Source organism: Chrysochloris asiatica, unplaced genomic scaffold (assembly GCF_000296735.1).
Source record: "Chrysochloris asiatica unplaced genomic scaffold, ChrAsi1.0 scaffold00050, whole genome shotgun sequence".
Classification (NCBI taxonomy): domain Eukaryota; kingdom Metazoa; phylum Chordata; class Mammalia; order Afrosoricida; family Chrysochloridae; genus Chrysochloris; species Chrysochloris asiatica.
This window is the reverse complement of record NW_006408568.1, coordinates 378609-402122: the sequence shown is the minus strand read 5'-3', so window position 1 is coordinate 402122 and position 23514 is coordinate 378609. Positions and strand designations below refer to the sequence as shown.

At 45.8% G+C, this 23514-nt stretch overlaps 1 protein-coding gene across 1 annotated transcript in view; it reads left to right on the top strand.

The window, feature by feature from the left end:
• CLSTN3 (calsyntenin 3) overlaps nt 1-22967 on the top strand; it is a 28739-nt gene extending 5772 nt beyond the window's left edge. The window contains exons 5-18 of the mRNA XM_006862616.1: nt 132-281; nt 516-701; nt 1151-1432; nt 2132-2244; nt 4895-5057; nt 5670-5729; nt 6478-6635; nt 6771-6919; nt 12767-12993; nt 13304-13474; nt 14303-14448; nt 14688-14823; nt 22313-22515; nt 22733-22967. Coding sequence (XP_006862678.1) covers nt 132-281; nt 516-701; nt 1151-1432; nt 2132-2244; nt 4895-5057; nt 5670-5729; nt 6478-6635; nt 6771-6919; nt 12767-12993; nt 13304-13474; nt 14303-14448; nt 14688-14823; nt 22313-22515; nt 22733-22873 — 2285 coding nt within the window. The 3' untranslated portion in view covers nt 22874-22967. The remainder of the gene's footprint in view (nt 1-131; nt 282-515; nt 702-1150; nt 1433-2131; nt 2245-4894; nt 5058-5669; nt 5730-6477; nt 6636-6770; nt 6920-12766; nt 12994-13303; nt 13475-14302; nt 14449-14687; nt 14824-22312; nt 22516-22732) is intronic.
• Nucleotides 22968-23514: the final 547 nt, after the last annotated feature.

The following is a 23514-nucleotide window of genomic DNA, read 5'->3' as shown; positions in this document are numbered from 1 at the left end:
CTTCCAGATACCCTCTTGCATCCAAATTTACCTTCTGCTCAATTAACTCATGAACCCTCCCCTTACTCCCTTATGCTTTCTCTAGTGTTGTTGACCTTTTTATATTGCTCTCTCCCCCCCTTCCCCCTCAGGGAACATTGAGAACACAGAGAAGCTTCAATACAGTGGTGAGAAGCTCTACAAGTTTACAGTGACAGCTTACGACTGTGGGAAGAAGCGGGCAGCAGATGACGCAGAGGTGGAGATCCAGGTGAAACCCACCTGTAAACCCAGCTGGCAAGGTGAGGAGCTCAGCTCTGTGACCATCTGGAATCATCTTTCCCTTTTGTCTTTATGTTATCCCTTCTGATAATCATGGAGGATAGTCTAAGGGTTGAAGGCGGGAGACCTGGGGATAGTCTTATAGCTTCTTCCCTGGCTGGGCTCAAGGCTGGCAGGGCACACAGTGGGAGAACGGATGTAAGAGGCTGCCTTAGCCTTCTCTCTCCACTGCCCTTTCTGTCTCATCCATGCAGGCTGGAACAAAAGGATTGAATATGCACCGGGCGCTGGGAGCTTGGCTTTGTTCCCTGGGATCCGCCTGGAGACCTGTGATGAACCGCTCTGGAACATTCAGGCCACCATAGAGCTGCAAACCAGCCATGTGGCCAAGGGTTGCGACCGTGACAACTACTCAGAGCGGGCATTGCGGAAACTCTGTGGTGGGTGTTTCCCCCCCCCCCCCCCCCCACACACACACTTACTTCTTCAGGTCTGTCTCATCCCATCCAGCCTCTACCTGATCCTCTTCTGCCCCTTTTTAAGAATCTTCCTTACCTTTTTGACCATCTCCAATATCCACAGGGTTAGCTCTTGTGGCCTCAAAGGGCAGCTAAATATGTCATAGGCAAAGATGTATCATAGCATTACAGAGTTATCAGGCACATTATGGGGAAACGGTAGGGCAAGATGTAGATCTGGAGAATGGGTTAATTAAAGAGATAGTCCTAGAGAAGTCCAGCCCCATCTTGTCTTTGAAAGTCCAGAAGTGATGAGGCTAGTTGTAGAAAATCTTCCTCTACCCCAGTTAGTCACTCTTTCCATACCTTTTTTCCATTTCCCCATGTGTTGCCCCCAGCTCTGACACTTCTGCCTTCTGGGACTCTTGTAGGTGCTGCCACTGGGGAGGTGGATCTGTTGCCCATGCCTGGCCCCAATGCCAACTGGACGGCAGGGCTCTCTGTGCACTACAGCCAGGACAGCAGCCTTATCTACTGGTTCAATGGCACCCAAGCTGTGCAGGTGCCCCAAGGTGGCACGGCTGGGCTGGGCTCTGGGTTGCAGGACAGCCTCAGTGACCACTTCACGCTGTCCTTCTGGATGAAGCATGGTGTAACTCCCAGCAAGGGCAAGAAGGAAGAGGAAACTATCGTGTGCAACACTGTCCAGAATGGTGAGTCTCCCTAAGGCACTGCCTAAAGGTAGGGAAGCAGATTCCTTATTCTGGATCAGTCACTGTCTGGTGTGTGACCATGGACAGGTCACTTCCCTCTCCTCATGTAAAATGGCAATGCTGGGTTTGATACTCCTTACAACTCAGTAATTCATCTATCTCCAACATAAAATGTTGAGCTTCTACTGCTCTCAGAGTGCAAGGGAACTATGACCACATTCTCACCCATCTCCCTGAAGCTCACATGCAGTAGACCTCCCCATCTCCATGCCCATTAAAGAAGTCCTTTCACTGCAGTGGAAAAGCCTGGGTCACGGTGTGCCCTCTCTTCCTCTGCCACCGCTCTCCTAGCCTTCTCCTCTAAGAGCATTTCTAAGCATGCCTCCTTCCCTTGATTGTAGTGACACATCTCTTCAAGGAGGGCTCAGCTCTTTCATTTATAGCCTCTCCTCTGACTCCATTTCTCTCAACCTGAAAATAGTTGTCACCCATGACATTCGTATTAATTAAAGGACGGAACCATGGATTGGTGTGAATGTGTGTGTGTAAAACAGAGAGAGAGTGATTGAATGAACAAGGGATCGAGAGTGCACTTGAGAGTGGATTAGGAGAGACCAACATCCTCTCCCTTCTGGTGCTTTGAACTTGTTTTTACCTCGGGCTCTGTGCTTGACCCTTGTGTCCACCTTCTCTCTTCAGAGGATGGCTTCTCTCACTACTCACTGACAGTCCATGGCTGCAGAATTGCCTTCCTCTACTGGCCCCTGCTTGAGAGTGCCCGCCCAGTCAAGTTCCTCTGGAAGTTGGAGCAGGTGAGGCTGGGTGTTTGTAGTTTACTTTCAGAGAAGGTGGGTGGTGGGGCAGGGCTGGCATTTTCTGGCTAGCTCTTTCATTCTCTTCTTTTAGACACTGAACATCCTATCCCCAGGTTCTCTTGGTCTTTTCTTCCTGGGTTTGTTTCCTTTAGGAAACACTCTGGAATTAAGAGGAAATAGGGGGAAATTACTCTGAACACCTAGTTCAACCAATCCGCCACTTATTTTCATTTGTTTTCTCTTTTATCTAGAACCTTAACAATGCACAATTAGCATTTGCAGTTGAGAAAATAGGTAATTCTGAGATAATGATTTGGGGCTGAGTCCTGCCAGGAAAGTCTGCTAACAATGAAATCTTAGTTAAATTTAATATGTCCGATCCTCTGATTCTTTTCCTATTAAGTGAGGGCAATAAGAATTCTGTATCCCAGGGTTGTTGTCAGAATTAAATGATATAATAGTCCTTTGTAGACTGCAAGCACACTATACATGTTAATTCTTTTTATTATTTCCCATGATTATGAGAGATACAATATTGGACAAAAAATTTTAAATCCTCTCTTAAGTCAATGGTTGCAGCCTCTTCTCTGTTCAGCAATTCTCCAAGCTGACCACAAGGACCAATGGGGACTAATCTGAGTTTTCATCTCATTTTCTTTTTAAGTCCTGGTCAAGTGGCTAAGCAAGAAAATGGCTAAAAAAAAAAAAAGCAGGGAGCAGAGCGAGGAAGGGAAATGAAGGCCATACAATATCCACAAATGGATAATTAAGGACGGATATAAAAGCTTTTGGAGTCCTGGTGTGGCACTGTAGGATAAGTACTGGGCTGCTATCCAAAAGGTCAATGGTTCAAACCCACCAGCTGCTTCTTGGGAACCCTATAGAAGGGTCGCTATGAGTCAGAACTGCCTCTACAACATTTAACAACAGAAAAGCTATTGGCAGCAATCTTTTAAAGAAATAGCCTGTCAATTGTTCACCTTTTGATCTTTCTTCCAGGTTGCTAATATTGGCAGCTCATATTACCCTCTCTATTTTTCTTTAATTCACTCTCATTTATCCAACAGTTATTTATTAAACACCAATTAATCCCAGGCACTTGACTAGGTTCTGGAAATGCAATGGAGTCCAAGTTGAAACAAAATCTTTGCCTTTATTGAGTTTACATTTTAGCTGGAGAGATAGATTTAAATAAAATAGATGCATAAAACCAAGAAATTATTATCAATTCTCTGAAAAAAAATAAGCAAGGGGCTGAGGTGGAGAATCGGGGAAAGTAGGAAAGGGGGAGAGTCTGATTAGATGTTCAGGGAAGGCGTGACAGAGATGAAATTTAATTTTGGTTCTAAAGGATAAGAAATAATCATGAGAAGAAAGCAAGGAAGAATGTTCCAGGTAGAGGGAAGAGCAGGTTCAAAGGCCCTGAGCCAGGAAAGAGCTCAATGTTCTAGTCATGGAAAGGTCAGGGAGGTTGCAGTAGAATGAACAAAGATGGGGAATAAATGATCTGAGGCTGGAGATATGGGCAAGACCAATTTATGCAGTGGGGCCTGTGTGCTGGCCTTAGTTGAGATGTTGTTTTATGAGAGACAGGAAGTCTTCTGAAGAGTTTGAAGCAGAAATGTGAGAGATCAGATTTACGTTTTAAGAAGATCCCTTTGGGAGGAAGCTATTGAAGAGATGTAAGAGTGTAAGTTGAGAGACAAGATTGTTGTAATAGTAAAAACAAGAAAGATAGGGGACTTGGCTTACATGTGGCAGTGGAAATGGAGAGAACTGATTTCTGTTTTATTTGTATGTGTGATCGACAGGAACCTACTGATAGATTAGATGTGAAGGATGAGAGTATGGGAGGAATTAAGGATATTTCTCTTGTAGGTTATCCACTTGAGCATCTGGGTGGATGGTGTAACATTTTACTTACTGCCCAGGGAATACTGAGGGAGTCAGAAAGGGGTCTCGATTTCTATCTTAACCTATTAAATTGGAGGCAACTATTATACATTCAAGTGGAGATCCCAGCATTTAGAGGAGAGTTTCTGGACTAATGATATTAGATTTGGGAATTATCAGCATACATACCATATCTGAATCCATGGGAACAAATGAGGTTATCCCTGTAAAGAGAGGGAAGAGAGAAAAGGGAAGAGGGTCTATAGCTCTGGATCAAGAAGAACCCCACAATTTGGAAGCTGATAAGGCAAAGAACTCTCTACCCCTCACTCCTCTGACCATCCCTCAACCTCATCTTGTTGACTGTAGGAGAAATTGCAAAAGGAGAAAAAGTTTGTGTTAGTGGTTCCTGTTAGGTTAGAAATTATCATAGAGGTTCTAGGGTCACAGATGCATAATACATATATACATGCATGTATTTTTTTTGGAGAAGTTATTCGTACTATGGTGTATTATTCCTCTTATGAATGTTTATGGTTTTAAAGAGTTACCAGAAGAGGGTGGAATTTTAGGTACTAGGTGTGTTGTTTGGTAGCTTTGGAGAAAGGGTGCTAGTCCTTAATTTGTGCCAGGTAGGCACTACTGAAGCTCTGTTATTAGAACTGGGAACATGGGGGACTATGCCCCACCTCCCAAGACTAGTTCCCTGAGAATGAAGTAACTGGGAGGCTCTTGTCCTCCCCTTCTCCCCCAGGTCTGTGATGATGAGTGGCACCACTATGCTTTGAACCTGGAGTTCCCCACAGTCACACTCTATGCTGATGGCATTTCCTTTGACCCTGCCCTCATCCATGACAATGGCCTCATCCACCCACCCCGAAGGGAACCTGCTCTCATGATTGGGGCCTGCTGGACTGGTAAGACCCTCTGAGCTTCTTGCTAGACACATCAAAAGTTAGAGTATCTACAAGTTTAGGATTGGTGTGGGAAGGTGGGGTTGGGAGTGTAGCTTGACCTCAGAGCTAACTGAGGCCACCTCTTGCACCTCCTTGCATCAGGATGTGGGTGAAAGATCTCCTGTGGAGGAGACCACAGCCTTCCACATTTCCTCCCATTCCACTGGGCATCACCTCTGACTTGGAGGAATAGCCTTCATGGGCATCAGCAGAATCTCTGTAACTTCAGCTTGTTTTCCCTTTGTTCCATTCATGTTTGTTGCCTCTGCTAGAGAGCAGTGACCCTTCCTAGGTTTATAAATCTTCTAACATTTGAGTATGTTTTTTACCTCCTGGATGTGTGTGTTTGTGTGTATGTCTTACCAGAGTCCATGTGTTTCATTACCAATGTGTTTGGGAGTGTGTGTATAGCAGAGAACTGAGAGATTGAGAAATGACAAAAGAAGGATTGAGACTCAGCTGAGAGGTTGCACTTCCTTTGTGCATAGGGCCAGAGCAGGAAAATCCTCCCATTCCTCTCAGTCAATCTGTCTATCCTACAACTCTGAGCTCACAAGCACTTTTTCCCTCCAGAGGAGAAGAACAAAGAGAAGGAAAAAGGAGGAGACAACAGTATGGACCCAACAACACAAGGTACTCTGTGTGTAAGAACCAGAAATCAGAGACTTCTTATCTTAACTTTCTGTTCTGTGCTCCCTTTTCCACCCCAATCCTATTCAACCATGCTGTTTATTGCTTCACACACCACTGGTGGGGGCAGGGGGTGGGTAGAAAGAACATCAGAGAAATACAGTAAGGCAGGGTTTGGTTGGAGAGGTAAGGCCTGATGTAGTTTGACTGGATTCTGGGTGTCTTTTCCTGGGTGAACTTCTGAGTGGAATAAAGGAGTTCTCATGCTGGCTTTCCACATGGTAGAAAGGAAGTGGCAGAGTCAGATCCACAGGAGGGGCAGATCTGGGCATCCTCAGAGCTCATACACACTCATCCTATGTCTCCTTGCATGTCACTGTAAAAGAGGCCCTCTCTTGCAGTCTTCTTCTTGTTTCTCCTCTTTAGTCCTGGCTTCCTTCTTCCCTTTTCTGCTCTCCTGAAAGTGTTTCTCATTTCTATTGCTTCTAGTTTTCACCTTTCTTCTCCCTCGATTTTCTTCTCTTTTTTGTTTCATCTCTCTCAGTCCTCCAAATCGCTCCTGTGCTCAATTCTCTCTCACCTCTTTCCTTCTGTTTCCATAGTCCCTTTTCCCTTTTCTTTCTCAAGCCATCTGTTCTTTTCCATTTCTCTTTGCTTTTCCTTTTTGCTCAGTTCGCCTTCCTTTGTCTCACTCCTCCTCTCCTTAGATATTTTCTCACCTCCTGGTCCCCATCCTGTGTTCCTACCCTAGGAGACCCCTTGCCGATCCACCACTACTTTCATGGCTATCTGGCTGGTTTCAGCGTGCGCTCAGGTCGCCTGGAGAGCCGTGAGGTCATCGAGTGCCTCTATGCATGTCGGGAGGGGCTGGACTATAGGGATTTCGAGAGCCTGGGCAAAGGAATGAAGGTATAACCCCTTCCTCTAGCCCTCTCTTTGCTGGCATGCCCCCTGCCCCTCACCCTGCCCCACCTCTCTACCTCTGCTCCCCTCCTCCCTTGCCTCCTGGTCCTGCTCTCAGCTGTGTCTGTGTCTGGGGCCCAGGTCCACGTGAACCCCTCGCAGTCCCTGCTCACCCTGGAGGGGGATGATGTGGAGACCTTCAACCATGCCCTGCAGCATGTGGCTTACATGAATACTCTGCGCTTTGCCACGCCTGGCGTCAGGCCCCTGCGCCTCACCACTGCCGTCAAGTGAGTGTTGTGTGGGATGGGCAAGTCACAGAGCAGAATGAGTGTCACAACTCCTTACCCTTAGACATCATCTAGGGTTAGACATATCTCCTTCATTTTACAGATGGGGGATTGGGCCCCCAAGAGAAGACAATTAACCAGTGAAGGTCACACAACAGTGTTGGATGAAGAGCTTGTAGTAGACACAGATTTCCCAACAACCAGTTCATTACTCTTCCCACTTAGTCACACTTTGGGGTTTTGATCTTTTCTATGCTGATATGTAAAGTGGCACAGAGAGGGTACTGGATAGGGAGCTGGGAGGTCTGGTATTAATTTTGCATCGTTATTAATTGTTTTGATGACTTGGAGCAAATTGTTGTTTGTCGTTAGGTACAATTGAGTTGGTACCAACTCATAGCGACCTTATGCACAGCAGAATGAAACACTGCCTGATCCTGGGCCAACCTCACTACTGTTGCCACGCTTGAGTCCATCGATGCTGCCACTTGGCTAATCCTTCTTGCTGGGGGTCTTCCTCTTTTTCTCTGACCCTCCACCTTACCAAACATGATATCCTTCCCCAACGACTGCTCCTTCCTGACAATATGTCTGAAAATAAGAGATGAAGTTTGGCCATCTTGGCCTCTAAGGAGCACTCTGGCTGCACTTCTTCCAAAATGGATCTATTGGCTCTTTTGGCAGCCCATGGCACTTTCAATATTCTCCTCCAACACCATAACTCAAAAGCATCAACAGTGAGCTTTAATTTCTTCACCGATTTTAATCTTGCTTCATCAAGCTTTTGCAAGGTCAAGTATAATGGTTCAGTCAGGTGATGGTGTTGGTGGTGTGTCATAGACTCAGTTCTGACTCATAGCAACCCCAGTAGGGTTTCTGAGGCTGTAAATCTTTACGGGAGCAGAAAGCTTCATCTTTCTCATGCGAAACTACTGGTAGTTTTGAACTGCTGACCTTGAGGTTAGTAGCCTGACTCATAACCATGATGCTGCCAGAGCTCCTTTATGGTTAAGTCTAGGGCTGGCAAACTACAGCTCAGGCCAAATCTGGCCTGCTACCTATTTTTGTAAATAAAATTTTGTTGGAACACAGCCAAGACCATTCATTTGTGTATTGTCTTTGGCTACTTTTCATGATACAGAAGGAGTACTGAGTAGTTGGGACAGAGACTGTATGACTTGCAAAGTCATAAATATTTACCATCTGGACCTTCACAGAAAAAACTTGGTTTTAGGAAAATTCTATTGTGGTAAAATATATGTAAGAAAATATTTGCTTCTTCAATCATTTTTAAGTATGTAGTTCAGTGATATTAGTTATCTTCATCACTACTAATTTCCAAATTTTTTGTCATCCTTAACAGAAACCCCTTAAGGAATAACTCCCATTTCCCCCACTCACCCACCTCTGGTTACCACTAATAAACTTCTGACTCTTGAATTTTAAGTGAATGACTTTACATTCTGTACTATTTCAAGCTTTAAGTATATATTGGTGGTGGTGGTATGCTGTGGAGTCAGTTCCAACTCATAGCAACTCTGCACATGGTTTCCAAATCTGTAAATCTTTACTGGAGCAGAAAGCCTCATCTTTTTCCATGGAATTGCTGTTAGTTTCAAACTGCTGACCTTGAGGTTAGCAGCCCAACTCATAACCACTATGCTTCCAGAGCTCCTTTAAATATATATTTGTTGTTGGTGTTGTTAAGTGCTGTGGAGTCGGTTCCGACTCATAGTGACCCTGTATAGGGCTTCTGAGAAGCAGCTGGTAAACTTGAATTGCTGACGTTGCATTTCAAACAGCCTTGCAGCCTGGCATATTAACTCACAACGCCACACCAGGACTCCAAGTATATATATAAGTATATATGAAACCATCAACACTCATGGAAGCAGCAGTCAAGAAATCAAACGACATATTGCATTAGGCAAATCTGCTGCACAAGACCTTTTGAAAGTGTTGAAGAGCAAAGATGTCATCTTGAGGACTAAGGTGAACCTGACCCAAGCCATGGTATTTTCAATAGCCTCATATGGATACAAAACTGGACAGTGAATAAGGAAGACCATAGAAGAATTGATACTTTTGAGTTATGGTGTTGGAGGAGAATATTGAAAGTACCATAGGCTGCCAAAAGAACAAACAGATCTATCTGTGTTGGGAGAAGTGCAGCCAGAGTGCTCCTTGGAGGCCAGGATGGCGAAACTTTGTCTCTCATACTTCGGGACATATTGTCAGAAGGGAGCAGTCGCTGGAGAAAGATATCATGTTTGGTAAGGTGGAGGGTCAGAGAAAAAGAGGAAGATCCCCAGCGAGATGGATTGGCAAAGAGGCAGCATCAATAGGCTCAAGTGTGGCAACAATTGTGAGGTTGGACCAGGGCTGGACAATGTTTCCTTCTTTTGTGCATAGGGTTGCTATGAGTCGGTACCAAATCGATGGCTCCTAACAACAACAACAATATATTATATGCTTTAAAAATACAAATTAATTGAGAGGCAGTGAAACATAATCCTAAGGATACAGCATCTATTACTAACTTTGAGCTTTGGGCAAATGAACCTCTCTGGGCCTCAACTTTCTCATTTATAAAGCCAGGAAAACAATAGAATCTAACTCATGGAATTCTCATAAAAGCTAAAACATATAATCCAGATCTAATGCTTAGCAGAGTGCCTATTAAACATTCTGTAAATGTTGGCTGTTATTCTATGAAGACATTTGTTTTCATCCCTTATTATCATTTATAAGGAGCCCTGGTGGCTTTGTAGAATGAGCACTGGACTGCTAACCACAAATTCGGCAGTTCAAACCCACCAGTCGCTCTTCTGGAGAAATAATGAGGGGCTTTCTGCTCTTGTAAAAATTTAAAGCCTTGAAAAAAAAAAGACTTACAGCCTTGGAAACCCTATACAGGAACGCTATGAGTGGAACTGGACTGATGGCAGCTAGTTCTCATTTATGGGGTAGATTTTTTTTGTTAGGACATACTGCCATCTAGTGGGTATTCTTTGATTCCGCCTCTCTTTAGCCTCTATATTTGTCCTTTATCAGTGGGAGTTCTGCTGTGTCACTGAGGACTAATGCGCTGGACTGCAAGGTTGGCTTGAACCTCAAGGTTGGCAGTTCAAGCTCACCAGCTGCTCCTTGTAGGTCACTATGCTTCAGAACTGACTTGAATTCATGGCACTTAACAGCAACAGCAGTTTGCTTAAATCCCTCCTCTCTGTCTGGTCTATGTCTCACCTTTTACCCTTTTTAGTGTTACCTCTTGTATTAGTTTCCAAGGGCTGCTGTAACAAAATATCACCAACTGGGTGACTCATAAGAACAGAAATTTATTGTCTTATAGGTCTGGGGGCTAGTAGTCCAAATTCAAGGTGTCAGCAGTGCCATACTCTTTTTGAAGACTCTAGGGAAGGATCTTTTCTTGTCTCCCAGCTTCTGGGAGCCCAGGCATCTTCACATGGTAGGCTTTCTTCTGTCTTCTGTGTCTCTTCTCTTTTATAAAGACCCCACTCAGATAGGATGAGGGACTACCCTATTCTGGTATGACCTCATGTTAACTGACTAGTAACATTTTCAAAGACTCTGTTTCCAAACAAGGTTACATTCATAGGTCCAGAGGTTAGGACTTGAGCATGTCTATTTTGGGGGACACAATTATATCCTCCTTATATGGATATGCATAAGGAGCTCTGGTAGCATAGTGGCTATGAGTTGGGCTGCCAATCTCAAGGTCAGAAGTTCCATGGGACAAAGATGAGGCGTTCTGCTCCCATTAAGATTTACAGCCTCGGAAACCTTTTGTAGGGTTGCTATGAGTCAGAACGACTCAGCGGTATTTAAGAACAACAACAGGTATATGGATTGAATGGTAAGATTTCTATAAGACTCACCCATGTTGCTTGAAAGTCCCCTTGACTTTTCTAGCCCAAATTCTCATTACCTTTCATCTGACAGTAGCCTCCTAACAAGTTTGCCTATCTCTCCTCTTCTGACTCTAGTTCACTCTCTACCTACTGCCGTTGAGTAGACTCATAGTAATCAAATGAGTCAGATAGAACTGCCCCATAGAGCTTCCAAGGCTGTAAACTAAATTTTTACAGAAGCAGATTGCCACATTTTGGCCACATTTTTCTTCCACGGAACAGCTGGTGGGTTTGAACCATCAACCTTTTGATTAACAGCTGAGGTCTTCAACCCCTGTAACTATCAGGATTCTTTGAGGCTTGTGTAGTCCTCTTAAATCAAGCATTTCAGTATCACCCTTCCCTGATAAGAAAGACTGACTTCCTCTTGCCTACTGGTTAAAAAGAAGAACTCTCATCATGAAGCCCCTCAATGGTACACGTGGTTCAGTGCTCAGCTGCTAACTGACAGGTTGGAGGTTTGAGTTCACCCAGAGATCCTTCAGAAGAAAGGCCTGCTCATCTACTTCTGAAAAAGGTCATTGTTGTTAAGTGCCATCTAGTGGGTTCTAATTCATAGCGACTCTGTATAGGGTTTCCAAGGAGCTACTGGTGAGCTTGAACCTCCGACCTTGTGGTTCAAACTGACTTTGCAGTCCAGTGCATTAACCCATAGCACCACATCATGGTCCTTGAAAACCCTATGAATCATAGTTCTACTCTGAAACACATGGGGTTGCCAGGCTTCAGAACCCACTCAATGGCAACAGATTTTTTTTCCATCAAAGCTTTCATAATCCTGTTGTTGTTTTACTCCTCCTAGTATATTCTGCACCATCCCCTCTATTGTCAAACTTTTGCCTAGTAAAGTCCTGCCTCTCCTACAAAGGCTAGCTAAGTTGCTTCTTTTTCTTGATTATTTCTATTTCCCCTTTCTGAACACCCTACTCCCATCCTAGCCAGACTCTCATGGCTTTTTGTTCATTCAATTCATATGGCAGTGACCATATCAGCCCTTGTTTAAGTTCTGTGTGCCATATCTAATCTACCAGGCCATAAATGCCTTTGGGTTGGGACAGCCCTCTTCTCCACTGTCTCCTCCGGGGGCAGTAGCACACAGAATAGCATTGCTCAGGGCAGTGGGCATGTCTGTTGCAGCCCGTGCTCCTGGGGTCAGCTGGGATTGTTTGCCAAGAGGTTTTGATCTGGGGCATTGAAATAAGATTGTAATGAAATAACACAGGCAAAGTGCTTTATAAGCCAGTAAGAGCTGTGCAAATGTAAGGTGTCATTATTGCAAAGGATGGGGCTAGAAGTGGTCCTGGAAAGGTAATTGCTGAGAGACTGCACTGTTGGTTGGCTTGGCTTGGCGAAGTCCTCTCATACCAAGATCAGTGAGACTTCCTGGGAGGAGCAACTAAAGGAAACGCAAGCTAGATGGGCTCACCTGATTGGAAGGAATGCAGACACTACCAAGGAGGAGGTCATCCTTTGATAGCCCTCCTACTTCACCCCACTTTTGTTTTTGAATATTTTCTGGCATATTTCTGCCAGATATTGTACTGAATGCATGATTTTTTTTACCTCCTGGGTAAAGACCTGTATATAGTTATACATTTTTGTAAGCTCAGTTTGTTTTATTTTCATTGCAATAAGGTTTGACAGATGTTCCACAATCCCGGGGCACTGATGATCAGCTCTTATAGGTCTTTGACCATTTCTTGCAGTGGTATCTACCAGAAAGGGTATCTTCCCCTCCAGCATATTCCTATAGGGGTGGGGGTGCAAAGATACTGCCTCCACTTCCTCCTCTAGCCCTCCCTGAGATGAGGTGCTCTATTGTAGAGGTAGAGACCTAAAGGGGTGAAATAGCTATAGATGATAAGGGAAGGGGTTTGGGGGTCACAAGCTGCCTCTCTTTCCTCTTCTCACACAGGTGCTTCAGTGAGGAATCCTGTGTCTCCATCCCTGAGGTGGAGGGCTATGTGGTGGTTCTTCAGCCTGATGCTCCCCAAATCCTGCTGAGTGGCACTGCTCATTTTGCCCGCCCAGCTGCGGATTTTGAGGGACTGGAAGGAGTCCCTTTGTTCCCTGATCTTCAAGTCACTTGCTCCATTTCCCACCAGGTGGAGGCCAAAAAAGATGAGAGTTGGCAAGGCACAGGTAAAGGTGACTCCAGAAAGTGACATCATCTAGAGATGGGGCCAGTGGCTAGAACCAGAGGGAGAGAAATACCTAGAACTTGAAATGAGAGCCACTTCCTCCTGCATTTGCTTAACCGTGAGCACTTGACACTAGGAAATAGAGCCAGTGGGAGGTGCCTGAGTGCAAGGCGATTGTTAGGGCATATAGCGCTGAACTGATGCTTATGGCTCTCAGGGAAGGGGAGGAAGAGCGGCTATGAGGAGATGGCTGATTCAGAACCTCAGTGGCCCTTCAGCTTTAAGCCAGACTTTGACTCTCTCTTGCCCAGTGACAGACACACGCATGTCGGATGAGATTGTGCACAACCTGGATGGCTGTGAGATTTCTCTGGTGGGAGATGACCTGGACCCCGAACGGGAAAGCCTGCTTTTGGACATGGCATCTCTGCAGCAACGAGGCTTGGAGCTCACCAACACATCTGCCTATCTCACCATTGCTGGTCAGTTGGTGTTGGGGGCCTGCTTTCTATTTTTGGTGCCCCTCTCAATGATCAAACACCTGGGAACCCTAGAGGGCCCTCCTTCCAGAGGGATGAGGTCCAGTACCATTTGACTCCTTCCCATTCTGGAAGATCCTCTGGCTTCCGTATTGCCCCTAAGAGGGTGAACTCTGTTTTTATTCCCTATTCCTTTCTATAGCCCAATTCACCTCTACTCTTGTTTCCTCTTCAGTTCTTTTGTATCTCTTTTCTTTTTTGACTTTGTCTTCTCTAACTAACTTTCTAATCCCCCAGTTGTTTAATCGTAGCCATCTTCTCATCTTCCATCTCACTAGTCTCATACACACCATAACTTAAAGCTAAGTCCTCATCCCTTAATGAACACTGGGAGTGACGATTTGGTAGTTTTCAAAGGAAAACTGCTGTTCTCTGAAGACCCTTCCAGAAAGGATTCTTCCTATTTCTAGTCTCTTCCAGGGCCTGTTTGAGAACTTCTGTATGTTCCCTCCTGCTTGTCACCTTCCTTCTTTCCTGTAGTATCTCATGATTTCCTTTTCTCCATCCCTACTCAGAAGCCCCAGAACATTTAGAGAAGGCAGAACAGGAAATGAAGGCTCAATTTCTCCATTCCAGTCAGGCAGAGAGGGTGGGTTGGAGGGAAGCTCTCTTCCTCTGATAACTTAGGTCACATCCCTACTGAGGGGTGGGCTAACCTATTCCATGGGACTGGTCTCTGCATGGTATTACCTGGTAAGGGTTTGGGGAGACAGGGTCATGCCTGAGGGCCTGCCTCCACTGGCTCCTGCATTGGGCAGTTCTTCTCCTCAGGGGTGGAAAGCATCACTGTGTATGAGGAGATATTGAGGCAGGCTCGTTACCGTCTGCAACATGGAGCTGCACTCTATGCCAGGAAATTCCGGCTCTCCTGCTCAGAAATGAATGGCCGTTACTCCAGCAATGAATTCATCGTGGAGGTACCCACAGAGTCTCCTTCCCTTCGTAGTTACTCCTCATGGGCAAGGAGGCAGGGTGGCATGGACTGAAACCAGCATTTGGTGGGCATGGAAATTGGAGCATAGAGGACTCCCTAAACCTTGTTGGGGGTAGAGGAGAAGATTTGGGCCCATAGTTAAGATATAGAGCTGTACTCTAGAAAAGTGGAGAAGGGCTTGGGGTGAAGCACATATGTCCACTGAACCTTCCCTCTCCCCAGGTCAACGTTCTGCACAGCATGAACCGAGTTGCCCACCCCAGCCACGTACTCAGCTCCCAGCAGTTCCTGCACCGTGGCCACCAGCCACCCCCTGAGATGGCTGGACATAGCCTGGCTAGCTCCCACCGAAACTCTAGTACGTGAGGCTGGGTGGGGTGGGGCTCACCAAGGAAGGATGGGTGCCAGGTGAGAGGGTTGGGCACAGGCATCCTACCCTCAATTGCTAGGGAGGGGAGGGAAGGGTGGAGCAGGGGTGATTTGGTTGGATACTGCGGATTTATCTATGGATCCAAATTTATCTCTCTAGATGGTAATTTTCCTCCAGGAGGAATGTGAGCTCTATGTCAGTGCAAGGGCACTCATGCTTTGAACCATAAAGCCAGTGTGGAATTTTAAAGCAGGGCTTCCAACTGGTTCAAACTGGTACAGTAGCAAAATCAGAACAGACTTGAATTGGTAAAATGTGGGTCTGTTGGGATGACAATCAGAGCAGGAAAATTACGGTAATAGCAAGAATAGTAAACACAGAGGTTGTCTTTTGATTTGGAATGGGAGACTCAGAAGAGGTAGTGAGCCCTTTCAGGAGACTCCTGCAGGATTGGCTGATAGCCAGAACTGTGGAGACTGGCACACAGTCGAGTGGCGTGGTTGGCTGCCATCTTTGAGCTGGGTACCACTGTTTTTGACTGTCAAGACATCTGGTGGCCATGCAACATGCATGCTACCCTTATTTTCTAAGAGGGAGATTGTTTCTAGTTGGACATTGACTGGTAAAATGTCCTGTCCTGTTCATCATTCCCATATGCCCATATTTAACAAATTCGTGTCCATTCCAGTTTTGCTTCTTCAGTCATGATGGATCTGGGGAGACTCAGTTTGAAACCCTGGTTCCAGCATTTTTGCTCCTGTTGTCCTCCTTCAACAATATCAAATTAGTCCTGGACCTAAGGATGTTCCCTTTGTAGCAAAACTATTAAGTATTTATTGAGCACCTCATATGTACCAGAAGACTCCCTGGTGGTGTAAATGGTTAAGCGCTCAGCTGCTAACCAAAAGGTTGGTGGTTCAAGTCTGTCTGGGGAACCTTAGAAAAAAGATTTGATGATCTCCTGAAAAATCAGCCACTGAAAATCCTGAAGGGTTCAGTCCTACTCTGATACACATGGTGGCACCATAAGTTGGAGTTGTCTTGTCAGCAAATGGTTTGGTGTCTTGGCATTGTCTTAGCTACTTTTAGAGCTATAACAGAATTATAGGATAGATGCAGTCCCTATCCTCAAGTAGAAAGTTGGCATATTATAGATGCAATCATGTCCTACCTGTGATTCATGAGAATATTTTTGAAACCAAATATACAAAATATTATATCCAGATGGAGTATTACCCTTCAAAGCACTCTTATTATACCAACCAGACTGCAATTTTAATTTCCAGCCTAGTTGTGTAATTGTAGAAAATCTAGAAAATATAAGTACAAAGAAGAAAGTCAGTCACAATTCCTTTACAGAGAAAGAACCACTGCTGATATTGAATGCTGTATTCCAGTCTTTTGCTATGGCAATTGTCTCTTTTTACTAGTTGGAATTGACTTATTTTGTAATCTGCTACTTGCACTTAATGAAGGAGTCTTGGTGTGGTGGTGTAGGATAAACAATAGCCTGCTAACCACTAGGTTGGCGGTTCAAACCCACTGGCCTCTCTTTGGAAACTGTATAGAGTTGCTGTGAGTCAGAACTGACTTGATGGTGGCACTTAACAACAGCAATGATTTATACTTAATATATTCTTTCACATTATTAAAACAATTATACAAATTTTAATAAAATGATGATAATGTTGCTGAAATACATATATGTATATATATAGATATTAATTTAAATCTCTCTTTGGAATTGCTTTCGAAGCCAATGTGTGAGATGCATTTATTGTTGTTAATTTGTAGACACATGTTGCTTTAGGCTCAGTTCACTATTAGCTAACTTCATTATCACTTTTGTCCGAGTTGGCTCTGGATGTCATTTTTTGTTTTTAAACATTAAATCTACTCTCAAAGGGTATAGATATGTCCCATTTGAAAATCAAAAGGCTGTATCTTAGACTCTGTGGGCAATTTTCAAAGTTCTCTGAATGATTTCTGCAGAGGGAACACTTTGAAAGAAATTCATGGTTAATCAAGTTACTCCCATGCAAGTACCAGCCCTCATTTCAACAAATGTAATAGAAATAGTAAGAGTAGTAAACTCAAGGTTATTGGCTTGTGCCAGCTGAGTGTGCTTTTCCATGTATGAACTCATTTAGTCCTTATAAACATCAGCAAGTGAAACTGGTATTAAAATTACTCTTTTAAAAGCTAGGAAAGAGAGACCCAGATGTTAAAGGACCTTGCGCAAGATCACTCCGCTAGAAAGCGGCAGAGCCAGAATTCAAATCCAGGCCGCATGATTTCAGAGTTTGCGCACTAACTAATGTTGTTGGGTGCTGTAGAGTTGATTCTTACTCATGGTGACCCTGTAGGACAGAGTAGAACTGCCCCATAGCTTGTCCAAGGATGTAATCTTTACAGAAGCTGACTGCCGCATCTTTCTCTCACAAAGTGGCTGGTAGGTTTGAATGGCTCACATTTTGATTAGCAACGAGCACTGGAGCACCTTGCCACCCACCAGGTTTCTTTCACTGAGTCTCTGCTTTAATGTTTGATACTTTAAATTTAGTCAGTGTCATCATTTATGTTGTTATTTTTGTTAATTGCTGTCCGGTCAGTTCTGACCCATAGCGACCCTGTGTAGGGTTTCCAAGGAGCGGCTGGTGAGCTTCAACTGCCGACTTTGCAGTTCAAACGACTTTGCAGTCTGTCGCATTAGCCCACAGTGCCACACCAGGACTCATTATTTATAGTGTACCTAATTTGGGGGAGCTCCTGAGGAGATTTCCAGGGTTTTCCTTTTTCAGGCTCATTCTTGGCGGCTCCAGGATTCAGTCTGGATTCCTCTCCTGTGCACTGACCATCACCCACACTGTCTCTTGTATTTCCTTTTTCTTGGCTCCCTTCTTTTTTGCTCTTTTTGAACACAAGCTCAGAGTCCTTTTTAATTTTAAGCATTTTACTCTGATTCCAAAGCAAATAAAAGGTGAGTAGAGAGTATCAGACATAACCAGTTGCACAGGTTCCAAGACAGTCACACAATCATTAGTGGATAGAGACGTGTGAATGAACGAAACCTTTTTTTGGTAGCGTCAGCTTTTTTTTTTTTTTTAATGTTGTCATTCCCTAGCACTTTCTCCAGTTCTTTCTTGGGGAATCCTTCAACCTCATCTGGCTGGGATACTGGGTCCTGCTCCTTCACACTGGGGCCCAAGGTAGATCTGGTAGGAGGCTTCAGGTGAGGGGAGGGGTTGTCCCATTCTAATTGCCCCTGAACTTCCTTCCCTAAGGGTCCTGCTGCCTTACACCTAGTGGTTTGGCAATTGGCATTTCTCATCCCACCCCTGGGAGCTGCCTGAGGTGCCCCAGTGTCCTTGTTTGAGAGTGTTACTCTTGCTTCACCACTGCCCCACTCCCACCCCCACCTCTGCCTGCTCATAGAAGCCGCCCAGGTGTCCATTGTTCTGAGCTAATGTCCCTGGGTTAATGTGGGCCCTCTGAGATTTCAACTGAGCAACAGCCTGCCTTTGCTTCTCACTAAGTTTCTTATTTTTACCAAGTAGGGCCAGAGTTCATAGTTCATCTGAGGGTGTTGGTGATTAGCATCCTCTAAGCTTACCAGGCGATCCACTTCGTAAAACTTGTTTCACTCACCTTTTCTGTCTCTTGAAGGTGTTCCCTTCACCTCTCAATCCCAAGAATGGTGCTACAAAATTATCAAATGACTCTAAATATAGGGCAGAAAGTTCATTTCCTTGAAGCTCCCAAGGGAATAAGAAGAGAGTGATCAGTCAGGGTGGCTTTGTGGTACATGTAGAGTTTGAACGTATCCTTTGAAGGGTAGAAGGAATTTTGGATAGGCAGGAGGACAAGGGAAGTATATTCTGGATGGAAAAGCAGTATGAGCAAAGGAAAGGGCAGGACTGAACATGATGATAGCAAGAAGGTAAGGAGAGAGACAGACGGAGCAAGAGAGAGACTAAGTGAGAAATGAGAATGAATACAAATTTAAGAATTGGAGTTGAGTGGTTAGAGGTACATTGGTAGGGAGAATAGATTCTCGGAGAAGGGTGAGACAAGATGATGAAAACACTTCATTTATTTTTCATTGAGTCCTCTCAAACTTTGATTCATTCCAGAATCACTTGGGGAGCTTTAAAATCTCTTGCTGCTTACTTTACACCTTACCAAGCCAAACCTCTGGCCATCAAATCAGTTCTAACCCATAGTGACCCTGTATAAGGTTTCTGAGGCTGTAAATCTTTACAAGAGCAGACAGCTTCTTTCTCCCAGAGTGGCTGATGGGCTTGAGTTTCTGACCTTGAGGTTAGCAGTCCAGTGCTTATCTTACAGTGCCACCAGTGCTTCTAGTATACACTTTGTTATTAACTGCCATTGAGAGTCAGTTTTGACTCATGGTGATCCTGTATAGGGTTTTTGAGGCTATAAATCTTTGTAGGAGAAGAAAGTCTCATTTTTCTCCAACTTGGATCAATTAAATCAGAATATCTGGGGGTAGGAGCCAGGCATTAGCAGTTTGTGAAAATCCCCAGTGATTTCAAGGTGCAACAAAGTCTGGGCACCATTTCCTGTTTGTTTCCTGCAAAGATCTGAGGCTTCACAGAAATATGTGCGATGCTGTAGGATAAAAGATGAAGATGAATTAGGAAGGAAAAGGGAAAGGATGATTGTTTATCATCAGAATAAGCCTGAAGTTAGGGAATAAAGTCAGGTGATCTCCAATTTATAGTGTATTTAAACTATGAAAAACCACAGTTAGGACAGTCCTTTTTTAAAAAATATATATACATCTTATTGTTAGTAATATGTACTACATACAGTGTTGCAATGTGTAATTGGCTGATGTTATTCTCAGGTGTTTACTCTCAAATGTTCAAATATAGGATTTATAAAGATACTGATAATAAAAGGCAGTAATAATGAAAAAAAAAAAAAAAAGACATTTACTTACATCAGAATTGACTTATGAAGGAGTCCTCTGAATGGAACCCTATTGTAAGTCAGGGATTATCTGAACATAAAATACATACTGTGGATATTATGTGATTGCTAGAAGGGGCCCAGGTTTTGCCTGTAGGCTTCTTTGTAGCTAGAGCAAAAGGAAATATGAGCAGTGATAGGAGGAAACCAAATGGCAAGAGAAGCTGTCGGGCTAGGGCCAGAGAGAAGTCTCTCCCAAGGAAATTCAGAAAGGAGGCATCATTAGGGACTGTGGACAGAACTTTCAACAGTGTCCTTATAATCAAAAGAAATCATCAGTTTCCTACAGACCACTCAAGGCCAGAATTCACTGTGGGGTTCTAATGCAGCAAGAAAGGTTCTTTGTACTTCTTCAACTCTTGATACTTGTCTGTAGCCAAATAGAAAATCCTCCCATCTCCCTGGCTTCTTGGTTCATTTAAAAATAATTCCCCATACTTGCTTGCCTACAAATACTATCTGTATTTTGTCCTTCCTGTGGCAATCGGCTTGTTACCAGGTCAGGAGTATAGAGGGACAAATGCATTTGATTGGGGCACAAACCAGAAGCTTTGGCTTGGCATTGCTGCGCCCATAGAGCACATTTACTTGAATGGAGTCTCAGACTCCTTCCAGAGCTCAGGCTTGGTCCCAGAGTCCACCCACCCCTGGGTCTTGTCCGAGACCTGTGAGGGACAATTTCTTGCACATAAGCAGAAAGGGCAACTCTGTCCCCTTCTTCCCTGCCCCCATACACCTCAGATCATTGAGAAATGCCTTTATAGCCAGGCCCATCTCTGCTCTGCCAAGCAACGTGAGCTCCAATAGGAGACTAGTCCCAAGGGGCCATGGGCCGGGTCATGATAGGAACCAACTTAGCAAAGTGCTGCCAGGGTGGCCTGAGGGAGGTGTGGGACTGGCGGATCTGCTCAGGCAGGGCATTCTCCACACACTTGGCTGACTCCAGAGTATGTGGCTGTGTGAGTGTGTTGACTACTGGGGAGAAGGGGTATGCAGCAGAGAGTGGGGAGCTCCCATGCCATGTGCGTCTCTATGTTCTGTTCTTTCTCTTAAGTCTCAGAAGCTGTGGGTAAATTTGGGACTGGGAATGTAAGCTGGTGCGTAACTTGTGTATACTTCTGGGGGCTGGGTGACTCTGGGCTGTGTGTGTAGTGGGGGGCATACATACATGTGACAGTTCCTCAGTGGTGAGACTGTCCAGGACCTGGGCCTCACAGAACCTCTGTGGTCAGGTAAGTCCCTGTGCACACAACCAGGAGGACAGATGTTTGCATCCATGTGGGTTATAGTGACCCAGCTGCCTGTGAGGGTCCTGGCCCTGGCTGTGTGTGTGTGGGACCTCTTTCTCCACCTGCTGTCCCTGGGGCTGTGGGCACTCCTGTTTTGCTTCTTCATGCTATTCCGACTTCCGTATGTGTGTGTGCAGGAGGGGGTCAGGGTTGTGCTCACGGCTGCTCACTCTGTGGCTCTTGTAGTCCACGTCTATAGCGTTTATGTCTTCCTTCAGGGCATTGCCTGGTCTGCCCAGTTAGTAGGGAGCTGGGTGAAGCTGCATGTATGGCTCTACTGTACTCTGCTGGAAGCCTTCAGGCACTGTCCTCTAATCCGTCCGTGTCAGCAGGCTGCCAGGTGGCTGGTATGGGCCTGCGTGCAGGTCGGGTTGCAGGCCAGCAGGAGCCTGTCTCGGGTGCGGGCTGTGGTGGCCTTTGTCCAGCTGTGTCTCCACATGTTCTTCCTGGGCATGTACTTGTGCATGCACATCTGCTTTGCTGCTGTCAGCTCTAAGGTTCGGGTGAGAGTGAACATGCCCTTCTGCATCTCATCACCCTTCCGAGTCTATGCCCCCCTGAACCTGGGCTTCAAAGTGAGGCTTCAGGGCCTCAAGCACTGGGGGCCTAAGGTGGAGGTGCCTACACCTAAGGGTCATAGTAGGGTGAAGCAGAAGCCCCTTATGTCCAGGAGCCCCCATATCACAAGAAGAAGTGAGTTGTCATCAAGCAGAAGCGAGTTCAGTGCAGGTGGGTAACTGAAGGGGTTGCCTCTGGTCCCTTAGATCTATCCCCCAGGCTTGGATCCAGCATCACCTTCTTAGAAACCTGGCTTAGAGCTTGCCTCCTACACCAGTCAGGCCATGTGGCTGCCTCTCTCCTTCTTCCACTGGGCACTGGGCTGGAGAGGGCACAGCAGATGGACACAGGCAGATTTCCATCCTTGCCCACTGCTGCTGAGAATAGGGCTGCTCATAACAGCACTGGGCAAGGAGACTTTGTGTGTCCTGCATCCCTTTGACCACACTGCCCTCCCATCTCCTGTCCTTCCCACTGAAGTCTGTTTTCCTCCCAGCAATGCAGGGCGTATCTCTCTTCTGTCCACACTGGATCCATTCCACTCTCACTCCACCGAGTTCCACCCCACTGCTCTGTGTGTGAGTCCCCTTAGGTAAATCTGGCCATAGTCTCCTCATCCCATTCTCTCCCCACAGTGGTCCCGAGTGCAGCGACTCTCATCATCGTGGTGTGCGTGGGCTTCCTGGTGCTCATGGTCATCCTGGGTCTGGTGCGCATCCATTCCCTTCACCGCCGCGTCTCAGGGACTGGAGTTACCCCTGGAGCCTCCAGTGACCCCAAGGATCCAGACCTCTTCTGGGATGACTCAGCTCTCACCATTATTGTGAACCCCATGGAGGTGAGTGGCCCTGGGGAGTGGGAAGGGAGTTAAGATGCAGCTGGAACATCATCAGCAAAGACTCCTAAGGAGACACTGGGCGGAGATAAGCAGAAAGGAGGAAGGCTTGTATGAGATATGGGATGTGGTGGGGTCGGAAGAAAGGGATGGCGGGAGGTATGGCCCTTGGTGTGTGCTGGCTTCTAACCCCTCTCTTCTCTGCTCCTGCCCTCTCCAGTCCTACCAGAACCGGCAGGTCTGTGTGGCAGGGGCTGCCGGTGGCCAACAGGAGGATGAGGACAGCAGTGACTCAGAGGCAGCTGATTCCCCCAGCAGTGATGAGAGACGCATCATTGAGACTCCCCCACACCGCTTCTAAGGCCACACCCCTCTCCAAACAGGGAGCATTCTGCCCTGGTGAGACAGGCACCCCCAGAAAAAGGAGGACATTCTGAGAGAAGAGAGATCAAGAGCTCCTCTGAGGGAGTCATCCTTTAATCCCCAAATCTCAGTGGGCCCCACCTTCCTTCACCCCCCACTCTTTCCTCTGGGCCCCCTGGATCCTCTGAACCTTTTGCCTCTGGCCTATCACCCCACCCCATCTTGAACTGCTTCTCCTATGGGCAGGCAGCTGGAGGACTTTGGCTGCCTTTCTGCCCCCTCTCCACCATCAACCTGTGTGTGGTGGGGCAGGGGGCAGGATTTAAGGAAATACTCTGCTCTCCCTCTCTAAGCCCGTCTCCCTCTGGGCTCCCTCAGCTGGGCCTTCCCTGCTTCTCTTGTGATCTCCACCACCTCTATTTCCATTTCATTCTGGGAATCCTGCTTCTCCCCTTTCCCAGTAACCATCCTGTCTAGTCCTCTTCCGCCTTTGCCCTTGCTATCCTGGGGTCCTACAGCCCCTGCCCCTTCCATCATGACCTGGTCTTGGCTAGGCTGTGGGGATGGAGGTGGGGCGGGGTCCCCGGGTATATTATATATAATGTATATTTTTTCAATGTTGTCGTGAGCGCTGCCCTT